The sequence below is a fragment of the Parasteatoda tepidariorum genome, chromosome 7 (assembly GCF_043381705.1).
Source record: "Parasteatoda tepidariorum isolate YZ-2023 chromosome 7, CAS_Ptep_4.0, whole genome shotgun sequence".
Taxonomy (NCBI): Eukaryota; Metazoa; Arthropoda; class Arachnida; order Araneae; family Theridiidae; genus Parasteatoda; species Parasteatoda tepidariorum.
The window spans coordinates 5,297,777-5,318,665 of record NC_092210.1 but is presented as its reverse complement, the minus strand read 5'-3'; the positions used below and the strand labels follow the sequence as shown (position 1 = coordinate 5,318,665).

The 20,889-nt window shown below is 27.1% G+C and overlaps 1 protein-coding gene across 4 annotated transcripts; it reads right to left on the bottom strand.

The window, feature by feature from the left end:
* Positions 1 to 1,458: 1,458 nt before the first annotated feature.
* LOC107449705 (transcriptional repressor p66-alpha) lies at positions 1,459 to 20,886 on the bottom strand. Of its 4 annotated transcripts, none has more exons than XM_016065317.3 (6): positions 20,764 to 20,886; positions 17,404 to 17,479; positions 15,451 to 15,514; positions 12,799 to 13,453; positions 9,812 to 10,021; positions 1,459 to 6,319 (listed from the first exon to the last, which is right to left on the bottom strand). In XM_016065317.3, the coding sequence occupies exons 3-6, from the start codon at positions 15,477 to 15,479 to the stop codon at positions 5,384 to 5,386; spliced, it is 1,830 nt and encodes a 609-aa protein (XP_015920803.1). In that variant the 5' UTR covers positions 15,480 to 15,514; positions 17,404 to 17,479; positions 20,764 to 20,886; the 3' UTR covers positions 1,459 to 5,383. The 4 variants fall into 4 exon arrangements, with proteins under 4 accessions (XP_015920803.1, XP_042895715.1, XP_015920802.1 ...); XM_043039781.2 differs by having other exon boundaries at positions 17,391 to 17,479; positions 20,764 to 20,805; XM_016065316.3 differs by having other exon boundaries at positions 20,488 to 20,801.
* Between the last annotated feature and the right edge of the window lie 3 nt (positions 20,887 to 20,889).

Below are 20,889 nucleotides of genomic sequence, written 5' to 3'. Positions count from 1 at the left end.
TTGCCAATCGTAATGTAAACAGTGCTTTCAGTTTTTTTTTTTAAAAACACATATAATTGGAAATATGAAGGAATGCTTTATTTCAATATTCGTTTTTTTTTTTTTAAAAAAAAAGACCGTATTTTTTAATTACTTAAAAAGATGGGACTGTATATTTAATGAATTTTAAAAGTGTAACCATAATACCAAACATAAAGTGAAAAGCATAGGGACGAACAAGTACGGCTATATTTTGAAATAGTTCTAATTTTCAGATGTTAAATCGGATATATCAAGTTGCATTTTGATATCATACAAATTTTCAGGTTTAAGAACATATCAAGAAATATTTGGAAAAAATTCATATTTTCAGGTTTAAGGATGTATTAAGAAACATAATAATCTGTGATAAATAACACTTTTATTTTGTTAAGACTTTTAAAAAAAAAAGCTATTTAGTCAAAATATACACATATTCATCTTTACTCCAAATTGGAGCATAGGGCATCTACCATTGCTTTCCAACTCACTCTGTGTGTGGCCAGATATTTTGCTTCTTTCCATGTCCAGCTTATTGTTTTCAATTCAATTATAATAGTCATTCGTCAAGGCCTTCCTCTTTTCCTATTGTGGTGAGGGTTCCAATCAAAATTTGATTTACTTTAAATTTTTCATGTTTATGTAAAACATGACCAATCTATTTTAATTTCCTAATTTAAAGTTCCATAAGTTTCTGTTTTGCCTTTAAGTTAAGGATTTTTAGTTAAAAATTTTATATAACCACTGATTCACAATTACCATTTCCTTGTTTTCTAAATTTCCCTAAGAAGAAACTTAACATTTTCTTGAAAATATATGTAATATGTACTGTTTTTTTTTAATAACCATTTTTATATAAATTTGGATGAAAATACCATATAAGAAAAAATTTTAAGTATTTGCATAAAAATAAATTTAACATATTACTTAGCAGTTTTAATTGAATACCTAATTATTATTTTTCTTATTAATTGTAAAAAAATAGGAACTAGATGTCATTTATAAAGATAATAAAGTCAACCTGTAATTTATTGGCTGTGATTTTCAGTACAGCTAATACTGTACAAAAAAGATTGATAGATAAAAACACAGATTTCAGATAAAAAAAGCTTCTGATTAGCAACTTATTTAAATATCCAAGCAAAAAAAAATTCTATTTGAATAGGGATTTTTTAGGAATTTTCAAAAATGTACAAAAACCAGAATTTTTTATCAAACTAGTAGAAACTAGCGAAATCCAGTAGAGTTGGCAGCTATATACAGTAGAGAACCAATTATCCGGGATGCTCGGGACCATCGCTATCCCGGATATCTGAATTTCCCGGTTTTCTGGATCGACCAAAAAGTGTCGTTAATCGATGTTTTATCGAACCCGAAGTACNTGGAATCTAATTCGGCAAAACTCCACTCTCAACAATTTACAAAGGTAAAGAAACTTACTTCCTTGTTTGAATGATATTTATTAAGAAAATTTACAAGTGTATCAAGTTTCACTAAATAAAAATAACTGAAACAGAATATACATTCAACTCTAAAAACACAGTGAAAAACAAGAATATAAATATAGTTGTAATTTTCTTTCCTTTTTTCAATTTTAAAAAAGTACACATAATGAAATGGGGGAAAAAAATTTAAGTTCATTGTCAGTTAAAAGGTCAGAAACACTGTGCTACAGTACTATTTTAAAAAAATAGCCTATATGTAATGATCTTAAAGCATTAGGACTAATTTATATATTTTAAGAAACTAATCTTTTAAAAAAAATATTATGATATTCTCTGTCGGTAAAAAAAAAAACTAAAATGTAGAAACATAAATAAAATATAATTATAGATTAAATTTTTTCCCCTTCCCCTTTAAAAAAGAATCTGAAAAAGTGCATAACATTAAAAAAAAATTATATACATATTAGCAAAAAACAAAAATGACGTTTAACAAACTTAGATTTTCAAATATGTACTGGTTAAAAAGTGAAAAATTAAATGGAAATATGCATTATTTTTAATTCAAAATCAAATTTTGAACCACATTTAAAAGCAATATTTTGAATTCAAAAATATTTACAGTAGAAAAAAAATTCAGTACATTCTCGACTAAATGGACCTAGGTCATCTTAGGCAACCGGAAAGAAAAAAAAAAAAAAGAGCAGGTATCAGTTTTTCATAATTTTATTCTTCATACAACAGCAAGGTAAACAAATATTTTTTTTTAATTTTTTTTTTTGGTACTGCAAAATTAACAATTATAGACACTAAAATTTCTATTCAATTTCTTAGTCTCACATGGGTAATAAAAACATTACTGTCCTTTGTGTAATAATTTTGCATTTTCTAAAATGGATATTTCATAGTTTAAAAATAAATAAGAATTTAAATTTTGATATTTCAAGTTAGCTAAGTACACAAATTTAGATATTTCATTACATTACTTAGTAAGCTTCCTTTCTTCCTTCAATTATTTGAACTTTTATAAAATAATCATACTAAACTAATTAGAATATATTTCAGAGTCAGTAACTACATTTTTCTTTACATGGTAGTTATTTCATCCTTTAGTAAAAATATGCTACTTTTATTAGTAGGAAAGTATTATTCATTTAAAATAATCAACCAATCATCACATTTACACATGTGAAATAAGCAAAATATATATATATACATTCATAATGAAAATTATTGAATTATTCGTTTAAACAGAGAACTATATAACATTCCCCTTGGAAAGAAAAAAAATTCATAAAATCTGTTAATAGGATTTATATAAAATGGGTTTCATAAGTTTATTTAGCATTATAATCAATTTGTTTAACTAATTATAACAAATAATGTCACCATATTAATTCATAAATAACGTCACCATATTATAATTCAAACTGTAATGAAAATTTTATTATTCTATATAATTTAAACATATTTAGTATAAAGCTATTTATTGCTATACATGTCAGACCATTATACTAATATTGTATAAACAAAACCAGTACATTGGGATTATCCCGCTGACCATTTTTGCCAAAAGGTAGCTTCTGCACCAATAATCACAAATTTTATCTTATTTACTGTGCAATCCATGACTATGCGAGTTAGTTTTTTTTAATCGTATTTAAACGAATTAGTTTTTTTATCATATTTAAACTAATTAATGTGGCGGCGACTGCACAACGATAATGAGACTTGTTTCTTTGTTTTGCAATAAAATTATTTATAATAGTATATATGGTTAAATTCAAGAATAATTCAATGTGTAATTATAAATATAAAAAAAAATTTTTTTTTTACTTTGCTTTGATTCTTTTTTTATTACGTATTTTTTTTATTACACTTAAATTTTTTTTGTTACTATTATTTTATATTTGATAAATTAAATGTGCTTAGAATGTTTAATTTGGAAATTGCTATTCATTTTAATGGCCCTAATTGATTTGCGCATTTTCACAAGCATTGACAGATCGACGGAATAATCCTAAAGTACCACAAAACCAATTTTACTATAATTGATTAATATAAAACAATATTTTGCTGTTTTATATGTTTGGCGCATTTCCAAATTTTTATAACTGACCTGTTAAAGAAAAGAAAATAAATAACAGAATAGTAATACATAAACAAATTCATATATGCATTTCATAATAAAACAAATGGCATTTACAAATTAAAAAAGGAAATGGCTAGAAATATTTTTACAATATCTTGAATGATACAAAATATCAATTTAGTCCTTCCCTTTTTAATAGCAAATATAACTCCAGTCTTCTCAAGGAATCAACCAACACAGAAAAGATATAATTCATATTTAAATAAGTTTATCTTTTTACACAAAGGGGCAATTCAAACATAACATATTTATGTTTTGAAGAAAATTTGACTCCTTCCTCCATTTTACCTCGCATGAAAAAATAAATTTGTTAACTCTCAACCCGTAAGCTAATGCAATATTTTATTTTACAAAATTTCTAATGAACACCACAAATAGTTGACAAAAAAAAGAATAATCATAAAAAATTGTCGGTGTTAATTATTATAATGGGCAAATTCAACAAAATATCGCCATATTCAACTTAGAATTTTAGAAATTATTTTTTCCCTTGGCTTGATTTTTAATATTTATGGAACAAATAAATTTATTTTAATATGTAACATTTCGTAGGGGAAATTTCTGATATATTTAATTATTATAAGTTGACTTCTTAATTAAAGGCATGTGATTTCTGGAAAAAGAAATTATCTGAATTCTTTTCCTCAATTTGCAGGTTTTTTTTTTTTTTTTTTTAGCACATAGCTAAAAAGATAGATTGGAAAAAATCCAGTAGATTTTACAAAACGAAACAAATTTTGTGAGAAAAATTTTTTTCACTGAATTCTTCTTTAGCAAATTATTTGCTTATCAATTATTTTGGCTTCATTTTCATTATTTTACTACATGTAATTTCCTTTCTACCCTAATATATAATATTTTATGCAGAAAATACTAAGTCAACTTAAATTGAATTTGCCAAGTTTTAACAAACTCTATTTGTGAAATTCAAAAAATTACTTTTTTACTTTATTTTCTTTCTTTTACTACCAAATAATACTTAATACAGTTAAATACAATTTAGAAATATTTCAATGCAGTAAAATATTTTTTATATAACTTTTTATCATGGCCTCTGATCGATATCTCCTTTTTTTATTTATTGGTTAAATTGTCTTAAATGTCTGTAGCGTGCTCTAATAAGAGGAGTGGATCAAGCAAGGAGTGACTTTACAAAAGAGCATAACATAATGTAACACTTAATGAATATAACAAGTTATTCATATTACAGGGTTGCTACTCTAATTTGGAAGAAGAAAAAAATTCCCTGCGTTTTCCCTGTATTATACACAATATATCAATAACACACAATCACTGAGCTCTTGTGCAAGCTATATTGGGCTAACTATATTAGTTTTAATTGAGGGGAAAACTTAGGGGGAAAAAAGGATCAGCTGAAGATACTTAAATAATGCTTTAAGTAAATGAAATAATTTAGTATAGCTGAAATATCATCTTTAAATATCTCATACATTGCGCTATGAGTGGTAACCATTTTTTAAAAGACAAAATTCCCTGCATTTTCCCAATTTGTGAGGAAAAACTCAAAATTCCCTGTTATTTTGAGTGATTTTTAAAACTCCCTGTATTTTCCAGGTTTTTCCCGGAGGAGTTGCAACCCTGTATAAGAAAAATGATGTGAAACATTTTTCCTCCAAAAGTAAAACTATTTTCAAATGTACAAGTTTTTGTTACTCTCTATCATTTTGAGATCTTATATACATCCACAAGGTCCTCGGTTGTTTGAATGGCCCCTTTAAAAAAAAAATTACTTTGAATTCAAGAAATAATCTTAAGCTTTCCAACTGGATGATGAATGAGGTATTGATGGAGATTGGACTCTATCTGATCTGTATTGTCTGCGAAGATCGCTCGGAACCGATGATTTCCCCCTGCTATGATGATTTGGACTTGGCGACATAAACGGTGATAGCATACTAGGATGTAAAGGCACACCAGTAGCAAATAAGTGCTGCGCTTGAATTTGGAGAAGCTGTTGATATTGAGGACTAAGTTTAGTCATTTGTGCTAAGGCGGCGGCATGATTCAAACTTGGCGCCACTTTTGGAATGTATGGTACAGGTGCTCCATGCTTTGGAAGAGAATGAACAGACATAGAGCTGTTCTGATGAGCGGGTGACGGTGAAGGCAGGTGTGTGCGCGAAGACTCCCGTGGCGTGGGAGAGTGTGATTTTGATGGCATTGTGGTCAGTTTATCTATTTCTTTTTCTTGGTGGAGCGCTTTTAAAAAGGCAGCCTTAAGACTGTTTGTGTGTTGAGCTTTCAAGGATTTACGAATGTTGGAATTGATGCACGCCTCGCAGAAAACATCGTAACTCTTGACGCCGTTCTTGTCGACTTCCTTCCACTTCCAGGCGCACGTGAAATCTGTGGAACATTGCGCGCACGTAAGTGGATTGGCGACAGAACTTTTTTTGGTTTTGGTTAAAAAGTCAACTACAAAATCGAGGCCTAACAAACAGAGGAATTCGATACTGTTTGCATTTGGAAAGAAATTTAGTTTTAAGGGTGGTGGTTTGGGTAAAGGTATTTGAAGGAGTGTCTTTTCTAACTGTTTTCTCAGGGCTAGTTTAGCTGCGGCCTGTCTGTGAGATAACGACTCTCCTTTATCTTCCTTCGATACGGGTGCAGGAGTACTTTTATTTGAGTTGGAAACGGTTGCTGGTTGTGAATGATTAGTTGGAGCCGGAGAACCAACAGGAGGCACCTAAAATATATATATTATTAGGGTGTGGCCATTATAAACTCAAAAATGCACACTTATGAAAACCTCTGAAATGCAGCAAATTTTTTCAAGCAAAAAATATAGCTAAATAACTTTTAAGGAAAAGGCAGTATATGCACAACTTGTGCATCCATAGCTGCCAACAGTTATGAGAAAGAATATTATAAGATGAATTGATCCAATACATAATATTTTATATAATATAATTTATTAATTATATTTTATATAATATAAATACACTACCATTATATTTTTAGTATTTAAAATAAATTTATAATTGTAAAATAAATAAATAATTAATCATACTAAATCAGTGTGCATAGCCAAATCTTTCAACAAAAAATAAGACCTTTTAAATACTTTTTAAGCACTACATACATTAGAATACAAAATAATTTTCAAAGACTTTACTTGATCATGATAAACTAACTAGAATTCTTTCTCTTGATTATATTAGCCACCATAAAAAGATCGAGAGATTTTTCAATTCGATTTCAGAGGGTGGAAAATGAAGCCTGAAATGGAGAATATCTTGCAAAATCCAGCAGAGTTGCACATGAAAGTCCAAGAATCTCACCGAACTCAGTTCAGTAGACGCACATGCAGACTCCCATATATTTCACCTAAGATGTAAAATGATTGGCGCTTTCATATGCCACAAACCGACGGTACACCAAAATGGATTGTGTTTGAATGAATTGTGAAAACGTTAAATAGAACAATATAAAAACCAAGCTTTTGAATAATACGTGGCAAAAATTGTTATGGTAAAGAAAAAAATCTCATTTTCGAAAAGGGAAAATAAAGCACTTATTAAAAACATCCAATAAAAAAAAGCATCATTAAGGGCTTTTAAAAACGAAAATCGAAAATAAGCACCTTTAAGCACTTTTTAAAAACGCTATGCACCATGTAAATAGAATTATTGAATTTTACTCAAAACAAAATTTTGGCACTTATACTAATTGATGTTGTGGAATTAAACATGACTTAGTAAGTTAAAATAATTCATAGCAAATTAAAGTTATCAAATCGAATGACATCAAACAATAGCTGTACAGTTATAACATTTATTTTTCTTGAATGGGATTTAATTCATCAAAAATGTTCAGAGTTTTCGTAAAATCTACTGGATTTTTCCTATCCGTGCAAACATAAAAATCCAGTAGATTTTACGAAATAATATAAATTTTATGATAACTGTTGCAAAATGTACTAAATATTTTACACATAGGGAATTCTAGGAATTAATATAGACATCAAAATAAAAAAAATTTCGATATTTTCCAGTCATGATAGGCATTAAATATGCTTGAAATAATGTGAACTATGTTTACTCATAATTTTAAATTGTAATAGGCATTTAATGCATAAGAAATAATTAAGATTGTTTAACTTATAAAGGGAGTTCTGAATAAAAATAAACTGAATATTTTAGAACGAAAAAAAAAAAAAAAACACGAAAACCAGGAGAATTTTTATTAAATCAGTAGAGCAGGAGAAACTGGAAAAATCCAGTAGTCTAATGGAAAATCCAGTAGAGTTGACAACTATTGAGGGGGCGTTATATAAAAACTCAAAAATCCACACTTCTAAAAATCTCTGAAATGCAGCAAATTTTTTGTTCAACTCACGACAAGGAAAAAAATATAGCCAAATAACTTTTGAGGAAAAGGCAGGAAGAGGAAACTTTCGCACCCATAGCTGCCAACACTGATAGGAAAAACCCAGTAGATTTTACGAAAACTTCGAACATTTTTCACAAATAAAATCCCATTCAAGAAAAATCAATGTCATCACTACACAGCTATTGTTTGATGTCATTCGATTTGATAACTTAAATTTGCTATGAATTATTTTAAATTGCTATGTCAAGTTTCATCATGCAACATCAATTAGTGTAAGTGCAAAAATTTTGTTTTGAATAAAATTCAATAATTCTATTCAGCATGAATAATTATTTATTTAACAATTAAAAATTCATTTTACTAATTTTTAAAAATGCATTTTATTTTTATTTTAAATACAAAAAAAATTTAATGGAATTAATTGTAGTGAATAAATTTATTTTATAATATTCTCTCTCATAGCTGCCAACGTAAAAATCCAGTAGATTTTACTAAATAACATAAATTCCGTAATTGTTGCAAGATATACTAAATATTTTACACATAGGGAATTTTAGAGATTTTTATAGTCATCAAAATAGGAAAACTGCCATATTTTCCAGTTATGATTTCACATTACATGAACTTGAAAGGTTATGTATTTTATGTTTGTATTAAACCAGGATATAAAAAAATCCAGTAGATTTTACGAAATATAATTTCCATGTTAAGTGTTACAAAATATACTAAATATTTTAAACATAGGGAATATTAGGTATTTTTATAGTCATCAAAATAGAAAAACTAAAATATTTTCCAGTTATACTAATATGGTATTGAAATATCAAAAATTCAAAAACCATAAAAAAATTCGCAAAGTAAATGCAAAAAAATAATAATAATAATAAATCTTTCGAAAAACCCTTTAGGTTTGCAAGACCAAAATTTTTTCAAATATTTATTGACCTGTAACTTCCAAATCGCTAAGCAGTCCAAATTTTAGAGGTTACAATGTAAAATGTTTCAGAGGAACAATCAAAAGACTTTTTAAAAAGCTTCTCTGAAACTTTTTTAAGAAGTCTGACAATGACAATTTAAGAAGTCTTAGGACTGGGCAATGTAATAAATTTTATATAGTGATATATTGTCTGTTAGGCATTGCGATATTACAACATTTCATGATATAATATATGTCTGAATAATGTATCATTTGAATCAAAACCACAAAATTAGAAATCAATCTTAATAAAATAAATCTGAAATAAAAGAAAAAAATTAACTTAAAAAATAATGCTTGTAATTAACAAACCAAAAATAATAATAAAATTCTAACAAACTACTATACTTAAATGCATTGAAAAGATTTTTTTAATTAAAAAATGCATAAAAAAAACAAAAGTAATTGTATACATAACAAAGTTTCAAAATATATATATATATATTTTTTTTAAATAAAAAAACTCTGCTTTCAAAAGAATGCTAAACCTATTTTTATTTCAGTGGCCACTCAAATCAGGTTTTAAATTTCCCTGGTTTTTTTTCAGGTTTTCCAGGTTAAAATCTTGGTTAGATTGCTTTTGCTTTGCAAAGTTTTGGATAGGTACTTAACCTTGAGAAAAATATCTTTCACTATTTTTAAAATTTGCATGCCATAGTTAAGTAAAATTCTACACAAGATTCAAATTTAACTTTTCTGAATTTATATTTTTAATACCTTTTATTAATAGAAAACAATTTATTTGAAGAAAAAAAGTTATTTGAATTAAACCGAATTAAAAAAAATATGACAGAGGAATTTTGAATAAGTTTTTTTGGGGACTAACAATTAACAACAGACTTATTACAAAAAGTTAACAAAAATACTCACAGCAGTAATTGTTATTTGGGCGGAGAGGTTCTTTAACAAAGGATATTGTTGTAAGTGAGAGGCATTGATTTTTTCAGCAGAATTAGATGACACTGAAGAAGCAACACTATCATTTAGTTCTGCCTTAACTGTGTGTTTAACAGATGAAGATACAGATGATGCTTTTGGAACAGCTTTGTTAAAATGTGAAGTTGACTCAAACTTCATTTCCTGATAAAGGGAAAAATAATAGTAAGATATTTTTGAAGGCAAACAAAAAAAATATAAAATATAACAAAATTTAAGGCAAACTTTAAAAACACTTAGCTTCAAAGTAAAAAGCATTAAATTTTATTTTTAACTTTAAAAAAAAGCAATAATTATTATTAGTTTGAATAACATAACAATTTAAATAACATACATATCATAGACAGAGCAATAATCAGGAAACCATACATCCTTTCCATAATCAACCATAAATCAGCTATTTAAACAGAAAGTTTATTCCCTAAATTTATTTATTTTTTTACCTTTTTTTACCATACTTAAAAAGAATTTGTTTTTTCATAAAAAATATTTTTACGAATATGGAAATATATGAGTATAATCTTGTAAATCCATTATTCATTCTTTAGTTATTAGGCAAAATATCTCACTGACCCTAAATAAACAGTTTAATTAGAAGCATTCCAGGAGTTCCTTTGTCTTCTGGATTGCGTTCAAAATTACAAGGCCATGGAGTTTAACATTAGTAGTCGTAAACCCATAAATTGGATCGATTGTTATAAAATGAAATGAGGAAATACTATTTTTAATTTTTATATGCTTGTTCTCTTGGGTTGTATTATTTTTAACCTGTGTAAATCCCCTCTGCCATTAGAAATATTAAAAAAATACAAACAAAAAAATTTAAACCACCAGCAAAACTAATTATTCTGGAAACATTGAAATCTTAAGGCAACCTTATTTTGTTTCTAAAGATTTTTAGATTCCTTTATGAATGTGGTCACCAAAAAGCATTCCATACTACTACTATAAACATTATAAAATTGCTCATGCTTTTCATGAATGCAAATTAGTGGCAAGCAACTTTAGAATTGAAATTTTATACCCAATATTTAATGCAACAAATTATCAGTTTGAGTTGAGAAAAATGATTGAGACAAAAAAGAATACATTCAAACAATATCAGAAATAAAAACTAACCCTACTGCAATTTGCTTTAAAATTTCATTAATGAAATTCTTAAAAACAATCCGATTCTTACCATAAGCCAATCTTAAAATTTAATATTCTGTAAAAATGCATACATAGATTTAGTATATTTCATAATCTTCTCAATCCAGAAATGCTTCAAAAACATTATTTAAAAAAATTAATTAGCGGATGATCCCTCAGTTCACTTCATCTCCATGTGATTAATAAATAGTAAATTTATTAAAAAATTTTAATTTGCTTTAAACAGGGGTGATTGTGAGCCCAAGTCAAAATTCCTGAACATTTCTTGAGTTAAAAACAAAAACAAAAAAAAAAAGGTTTAAATTGAAAAATTTAAACAAGGTTTTTTCTTCCTATTTCTCAATATTTCTTAGTTTACCTAAAATATATTTAAAATTTTACACATACCTATACCATTTACACAAAGCTATAATGACCTGGAGAAGTAATTAAAATTTACAAATATGTTTTTCTTTCTGGAGTTTATGATTATAACAACTATTAACTGATAAAAAATGAATATTAATCATGAATATATAAGCTTATAAAGTATCTCTCTGCAGGGTATGTGCTACATTTTAGATTTTCAAATTCATGACTTTCCATTACTAATTCCAAGAAATTTTCATGGCTTAACGAAGTTACTATTTTCTCCGACAAAAACACAGCAATTAATTTAAAAAAGCATTATAACATTCACTGAAATGATAAGTATAACTAAAACTGTTATACTCTGCATCTTCATATTTATAGATTTTAAATTTAAAAAACAGAGTAAAGAAAGAGTTGAGGCAATAAAATAGCTGAAAAAAATACAAAGGCAATTAAATTGTTTTTCTTTTTATCTGCAGAATTACATTTTAAAGATACTTTTCTTGTTCATCGGAAAGGAAAGAAATACTCCTAATTTTTCTGTTCTCATTTCGGAATAAAAAAATTTCGTCAATGACTGGCTTGCTTCAGCTAAAATTTTAAATTGATAAAATAAAAAAATAAAAATTCTGAAATCACAGAAGTTTAAAGGATAATTCACTTTCGATATGAAGCCTTTTCTTTCATTTTTAAAAAGAACACCATAATTTTTAAAGAACGTGTAAAAACATTTTATATTTTAATAAAACATGACTGCGAGTGGGGATTTTGTTACACATTCAGACATTTGAACAATTGGAGGGAGGGGTAAAATCCATTTTGAAAATTAGATTTTTTGCCAACTTAAATCCATGACTTTCCATGATTTTTTTTTTAAAAAAATAGTAAATCATGACATTTCATGGCAAATTTTGTCCAATACCGAAATTCATGATTTTCCAGGTGCGTGGATACCCTGTCTCTAGCTCTCCCTTACAAACAAATAAAATAAACTGTGTTTTTAAGTTCCACCTTTGAAAATTTGATTTCCGGAAACTTCAGTGATTAATGATTTTTTTTTAAACGTCTGGACCTTCGATCTCCGGAAACTTCCGGATCACTGTTAGTGAAAAATCCAGAAATCCGGATTTTTTCCGGAGCACAATCAGCCCTGTTTAAATAAGCTCTACAAGAAAAGTAATGTAGTAGATAAGATTATTTAATCGCTTTTGCACAATTAGTGAATGGTCCTTGAATTCAACCCAAATTTTTTCAATTCTATAATAATTAAAGTTAGGCTGTAAATCAGGAGGAAAAAAAACTAACAGGAATCCTGTGGATCCCCGGAAAAGTGGCACGTCTGTTAAAAGAAATTCATCACACCAGAAAAAATACATTTAATTTGAAACAATAGACAACAGATATTAAAAAATAAATACCTTCTTTGATGATAAAAACTTATTATTGGAAATAAGCTGTTTACTAGGAAGCGGCTGTATCTGTACTCCAGATTTCAATGTGACAGTAGATGAAGATTTGGAAGAGGAAGAAGGTTGTCCTGTAGTCGGCAAGGGGCTACTATTAGATTCTCGTCTGAGGTCCTTAGACTTCTGACTGTCTTGAAGTTTTTTAAGCAAAACAAGTTTCATTTCCTCATCACACAGCATCTGCTTCAGATGCTGGATGTTTTCCTCATATTGCTCAAGCTCTTCTTTTGATTTCACTACAATCACTGGAGAAGGGATTGGTCCACAGTCTGAATCACTATCAGAGTCACTATCATCTCCACCTTGTTCCTCGTCAGAAATTATTACAACATCGGGTGATGTCCCGCCATATGATTCTGTGAATCGTGCAGCACGATGGGGTAGTAGACGTTTAGCGGCATTAGGATCCGAAAGATCCTCGGATTTGGGTTTTTTGGCTTGAGAAGTCTCAAACCCATTGAAACCAATAACTTGTATCTCGTCAGACGGAGCATCCAGCAGCTGTTTTCGTTTTGGAGTATAACTGGGAGAGTGTTTAAGAGGGGTAGCGCTCTTGGCTATGTTGGGAAGACTACTGGATGTTTTTCTGGGACGTCCTCTACTCCGTCTGCAACAAAGTATAAAAAAAATTTTAACAAAAATTTTTTAAAAATTAGAAAATAGAATTTAAAACATTCAATAAAAGAAATGCATATCCCTTATTCTTCTTTTCTTCTTTCACTTGCAAACAAATTTAAATTAAAACTCATTGAGTCATTTTAGCATAAGCTTTGTTACTTTATTTACTCTTTATAATTGAAAGGTGATACTAGATGATGATGATAGAGGTGATACTACTTTTATGGTGATATTAGAGATTAGTAAACATTTATTGCTTACATTTAACAAAAGTCTAATTGATAAATAAGTTACTTACAATATTGTCTCTTAATTTTACACATTTTAAATATATTTTAAAAAATAATTATTTGAAATAAAATACAAATGTTATTAAGAACGTTATTTAATTTAGTTTCCAATATGGTGTTCCGCGTTTTCAAACATACTGTTTTTAGAATTCAAATTAAACATTGTCAGGTAATTTGTGAGACCCCAAGCCATCCATTTTTTAATCTGACCAAACAGACAATGGGTGACCAGCAGCAATCTGACCAGTACTTGCATATTCCTTTAACTTATGCACTTTCAAGCATAGAAGGCTCAACTTCAACAAGGAAAACAGATAAATTACAAATTAACTAATTGTTTGGTAGATTTACATCCTTCAGGTCATCTATATTCAAGCTCTATGGCAAGATTGCCCATGAGCAATGGCGCACCTCCAATGGTCAGAGACAAGCTAAATTGTGACTGCCCTACTGTGCGTCAAAAAGAGCTTCTTAAGGTTAAAAAGAAAATCATTGGCTTTCTCACAGGTTATTGCAGCAGCCTCAGGAGACATCCTATACAATATGGGTATTGAATCTGATTCTCTTAGTTGAAGTTGTCATCTTGAGGAGGTGACATATACTTTGTGATTGTGAGGTCTATTCTGCTCAAAGATTTGAGTATTTAGAGCTTATTTTTACAAAAAGAGCAAAGAGGGTGCATCAAAAGGCAGGCAGGGTGGGCCGTTCTTCTATAAATGCTGAGGGAGAACAATGATAGTATAATTTGTTTACTTTAAGCAAATAAATTTGTGCCATTCTTTTGTTCAAAACTAAAAAATTGTAGCAGTTTCATGTTAACAATGCTAAGCAGCTTAAAAATTAATAAAAGCTATAGCAGCTATAAGAATCTTAAATTTTAATTTTTAATAAGTGTTCAAGTATATTTAAAGTAAGAAAAAACTGCTGTATCAAAAATATTCTATATTTCAAATCAAGACTGAAATTTACACTGACCAGCCCTTTACTGATGATCAAATACTTAAGGCTAGCATGTAAGTTTCATCTTTTAAAATGTTAAGTAATAAAATCAAGTAATCATGTTTAAGTTTTTTGTGCTGCATCTTTAAATATTTTAAATATTGTTCATATCTAAACTAATCATGTTTAAATTATTGTGCCTTAATAAATAAAATATGGAACAAAAATGCTCAATCACCTAGGAAGCCATTGCTTTTTGAAACATTAAAATCTCAAGAGTGCATAATTTGATTTAATGTTGAAATCTCGAGTGTGCATTATTTTGATTTAATATTAATATGACTGCAATAAATGTCTTTCGATTTTTAAGTTTCTACAATCTTTTTACAGTTTTGATCACCAAAATGTTTTTTGTGCAGCATCTTTTAACACTTTAACATGTCAGTTCATATCTTCCACGAATGTAAAATAGTGACAAACAAAAATTGTAGTCAGGCTTGTATATTTACAACCGAAATTCCATACCCTGCTTTAAATAGCTTCATAGACATAACGACACACTTTTTTGGGGCCAAAAAAGCCCCTGTTTAAAAACCAACTTAGCAATCCATAATTCCAACAATGAACAGCTATATTACTTCATTTTTAAAAATCAAACCAGGGCTGCTATTTCAAGAGCTGTTTTACCCCATAACTACTCTAATGGCTGAAAGTGCTTATTATTTAACATGCCAGTAACCAATAATTAAAATTTTACCTTGCTTTAGGGATTATTTCAGAATTCATCTTTCAAAAGAAACAGGCCTCCTTCAAATAAGATGCTAAAAATATAAAAGAAAAATTTAATTTAATAGCATTATAAGCTTCTATGACAGTGTTATTTTATATTCTTCCTTTTTATGAGCATTATTTTTTAACTGCAACTAGATAAATGTAAACAATAAAGATATTTGTATTAATGATAATTGGTATAAAAGATAAGAGATTTTCAATTTATTGAGAAAAATTGATACAAGTGCTTATAAGCAAGATTTTTGGAAAAATAGATAAAAAATTGTGATATAAAAATTAAAAGAATGTGTATGAAAGACAATTAAGAATAATGTTTTGTGTTGTGAATTTCAACAGTTTAATTGAAGCTTCATTGAATGAAAAGTATCAAATCTACTATTAAAAGTATCTATCATTAACACAACATAATTCAAAGCAAGCTTTTTTTCAAAATCTGAAACAAGAGAATTTATAAATCATATCACTAATAGATATACGATCGGAAAATATAACATTTAAAAAAGGTTTTAATCACATTGAAATAATGGAATGTTAGTAACATTAAGTTTTAATTAAACAGACAACCAAAATCCTTAAGATTTTCAGGTTAAAATTAAAAGCTTTACTTACTTTTAATAGCAATAACAATGTTTTAAAATTTCAAAATGTTAAGATACACATACATATATACAGAGTGATTCATGAAATATACAGTTTCCATGGAGTATAAAACAAGAACATTATAAGATATTATATGTTACCTGTATTAGAATTATATATGTTATTTCAATTTTATTAAAATAGTCAGTAATCCACTTCTATCCAAATAGGTGTGTTAAGGTATTAAGAACAAACTATCATGGAATTCAATTCAATTTCAATTTTTTTGCGTATTTTGCCATTACCATATCTCGAGAAATTTTCAAGCAAATTGAAATTTTTTTACACATAATCATAAAATTTGTCTGTCAAAAAATAACTGCATGGATAAAATAACTTTTAGTAATTAAATATTTTTGTATAGATAATAATTTGAATATTTTGTAATATTTTTGTGAGGTATACAATTTATTTTTAGAATGCAATTTTAAATGGCAAAATACAAAATTTGTGTAAAATTGGTCGAAAAGTTCATGAGAAATCGAATTTTAAAAATATGCCTTTTTTTTTATTATCAAACTTACGTTACACAAAACTATTGACATAAATATGAAAGACGTTGAAAGCAAAACACTCCATTGTAATTTCAGTCTAATTGAGAAAACTTATAGCTAAACAGAAATTAATAAGTGAATGATCACCAAATAATCCATATTGAAAAATCTTATGCCAATCTTTACCATGTCACTGAAAAAAATTAATTTTTCAAGATTTTAGTTTGTTTCCATGCATTTTGAAAAATGCACGATAGAACATTTTTGACAATATAGATATTTTACAGCATTCTCAGAAATATCACATAAATCGAAGAATGATTAAAAAGGTCGGATAAAAAGAAGAAGAAAATGACAAAAAACAGTAGAATCCAGGACCTAAAGAAAAATCTCATGTATGTTTTCACCCAGCAGAGACTGATCCAGGATTTGTATTTTAAAATCCATTTTTATGTACATAAAAACATAATATTCAATAATATTATGTAAATAAAATTCATTTATTTGAAATTAATTCTTTGTGATCATTTAGAGTTCGACACCATTTTTCTAATTTTCATTTATTTCAATTTTTTCTACCATCCTGAGTTTGTAATAAGTATCTTTTAGAAAAATACTCACAGTGTTTAGAAAATTATAAAGCAGTAAACAGGAAGAAAAGCAAAATAAAAAAATGCAAAATATTAACTATATCAAAACAATATACTAAAATAATAATTTTTACAAAAATTACTTAGATAACAATAACAAAATTTAAGACAAAATTAACAACTCTACAAAGTTACCACAAGGATTTTTCAACTTTGTGCTTCAATTTCCTGATATTTCTCCTTCAAAGATATGCATTATTTTTCTTTCAACCTATATTTGAAAAAATAATAAATAAGTAAATATTAACAAATGAAAAATAAAACTATCGAACAAAATGCAATAAAAGGTTCAAACATAAAAGCGCTAAAATCTAATTTATCAATCAAAATCTAATCTTATCTTTTGTAGGATGTATCAGAATTAATTTGATGCAAGAATTTCTCATGTTATAGAGTAAAAATAAATAAATTGATAGATAAAAATAAAACCCCTTTACAATTCACATTTTAAAAAGGATTATTACAAGTATCTCATATCAAAATTATATAAATGCAAAATAAAATCAATAATTATTATTATTGTATATTATTTTAGTTAACACTGATAATTAACAAATTTTAAAAAAAAAAAAAAAAACAATGATATAGATAATCAGTCAATGCTTTTAAAGAGAGTAAACAATCGGAGAGAAAATAAAATCTTGTTAAAGTTATTAAAATAATTATAGTTAATCATTCTTTATACAAGCATTATACAAATTATGATAACGAACAAAATGTAAGATCTATTACTGTTTTTAATTAAGATTTTCTTTTTCTGATGATATTCATACAATATAGAACTAAAAGAATTATAATTCTATAATCCTTAATTGATTTGATGCACATTGGAAATAAGAATAATAAATTAATTTTGTCCTGACTGCTACAAGTAAATTAAAAATTTAAATATAAATCAAACAATAATCAAATTAAGTTTTAATTTCTGAATCAAACATTCAATGTGTGCTTTCGCTAATTTAGGCCAAATATAATATATATACAGCACCATAAAGACAAAAAGGATTTTTTAAAAAAAGATAGAAAAACGAAGAAAATTAAGTTAGTTACGTTTTATTTACAGCTCATAAGCTGCAAGTATATAAAACTCATAAAATTAATTGAAGATATAGAGAAAACATGGAAAATAATGTAATAAAGATTAATGAAAAGAGAAGAAAACAATCAAAACAAAATATTTTTAAAAATAATTATTTTTTTAAATTTTTATTTAATAAAAATTTAAAAAGACAGAAAAAAATATAATCTCATCATCAGCTCACACGATTATATCTGCAAATATAAGAGCCTTTTAATACAGCCAAAGCAAAATATATCATAACAAAGATATATAGCTATGTAAGATATATAGCTAAAGAGATTATATCTTTTCCTTCTTTTGTTCTCCAGCTTTTTTTAAAAAAAATTTTAAATAAATTTTTTTAAATATTTTTATACATATATATGACAAATTTTAAGAAATAAAGTGATATTTATAAAATATCCAATTTTTTTATATCTTCCCTGTAACTTAGCATGTAATAAAATATTTAGCAATTTATCTTTTATTTGTATTTAAAAATCAATTTTACAAAATACTGGATAATCACCTATTCATATTTTCACTAAAAATTTTAAACCTTTATAATTAGGTATTTAATTGATTGATATATTTTAGTATAAGTAAAGCAGAAACTTTTATAATACTTTTACAGATAGTATTGAAAATATTACAGATTACAAGGATTTTTACTTCAGAAAATTTTCTTAGTAATTACACTTATAGTGTTGCACTATCCTCTCAAACAAAATGTTTTAGTTGAATTAAATCAGAGATGCACAACCTATGGCTCATAGACCAAAAACTTTCAATATAAAAATTTCTTAAAAAAACACTTTTCCTCAACCTTTAAACAAAAATATTAAGGTATTAGTAAGTTTCATTTTTTTCGCTGTTCACCCGGCTCTTTTATTTACCTACTCATGGTTTTAGTTCTTCAAGTTTTATTTAAATCCATAAGTTTAGTGCCCAACATTATGTATTAAATATTTAATTTTTAAGAAAATTCAGAGCTTTTATCTCATCAAATCATTCAGTAATACTAAGTAAGCAGAATAGTGACCTTAGGTAAAAAGTCTTTTTAATTTTTTTTTATTAGATATTTATATACTAAATGCAGTAAGAACAAGAATTAATATTTCAAAACAAATATGGAAATTTCAATTGACTCTATAAAGCCAATCTCAAGCAGTTAGGCCAAAAGCTTACGAATTAACCCACTCAAAAGCAGAAAGCCTGAAAGGGACTCCCTCTTTTATCAAATATTTATTTCTTAGAACACTTAGAAAATTTTTAAATTACTGTTTACCAATAATTACAATTTTAAAATACATATGCGTTTCAATGACACACTTGATTTGCCATAATTTATTTAAAAAAGTGTTAGGGATCTGGGGTAAATATTGAGACTAGGGGTCTATCTATTTTTTTCCAATTAATAACTTACTTTTCGGATACATAGACCCACAAATGGGTACTCACACAAGGGGTAAGAATTTAAGATCAAATAACAATAAATAATGAATGATAAAATTTAAGATTAAAAATAACAATAATGCTAAGTAGGCTCAATAGTCATTTAAAGGGCTTGTTGTGGCCATGAGTCTATTATTCAAAATAAACAAAACTGAACGAAACATTAAAGCAAAATTTATTTACATTTTTATGTCAAAAAAATAAATCGATTTCATAATATTGATAAATGTACCAAAATATCGAACACAAACAAGGCATGGTAAAGGTTGCTCACAACACCTTAATTAAATTCTCAGCAATTAATTAACAAATTTAATGAACACACCTATATCAATTAACAAAAAACATTACTATGTAAAATTTTTTTCACAAATTTTAAGTAATTTTTTTAATGCAATTGGAAAGTTCGTATCCGAAAACAAAATTTTAGCCCCCATCCCCCTCCCCCAGCCTAGCCCTATAAATTTTTAAGTTTAAGATTTGTTGTATAAAAAATCTCCAAAATGCCTAAAAATCTTCAATACAACGTTAAAAAGATATTATAATTAAGGGGTCATAAAATAAAATAAAAAATTAAAAGCAATAAAAGTTCACAACTAAGGAAATTACGATACAACGATTGTACAGTAGAAAATTCAGTCAATAAATTTCATATACATAAAAGAGGTACTTCTACCAGTGATTTTCACTCTGTTTTAACTTACAGTATTATAACAATTATTAATTTTTATTTTCGACGAACACTTTCAGTACACAGCAGTACCAACTCAAATTAAGCCGGAGATACGCGATCAACTTATAGATACATATATAATGACTATGACTAAAAAGTGTCACAACAAAATCTTTAATATAAAGCACTAATACATGTTTAATAAACTTAGTAGTCCCGTTAATCGAATAAACTCATCTTGTAAACTTTCATATACATTACCGACATAATTTAAATACATATAAAAAAAATAATGAACTTCACTCACACAAGGGCCTGAATTATGATAAAAATGAAAAGCAACGAAATGGACTAACTATGTGATTGGTGATTTGGAGAATAAGCAAAATATAGCTCCGCCCATAAAAAAAAGTGATCCCGCTTTCATATTTAT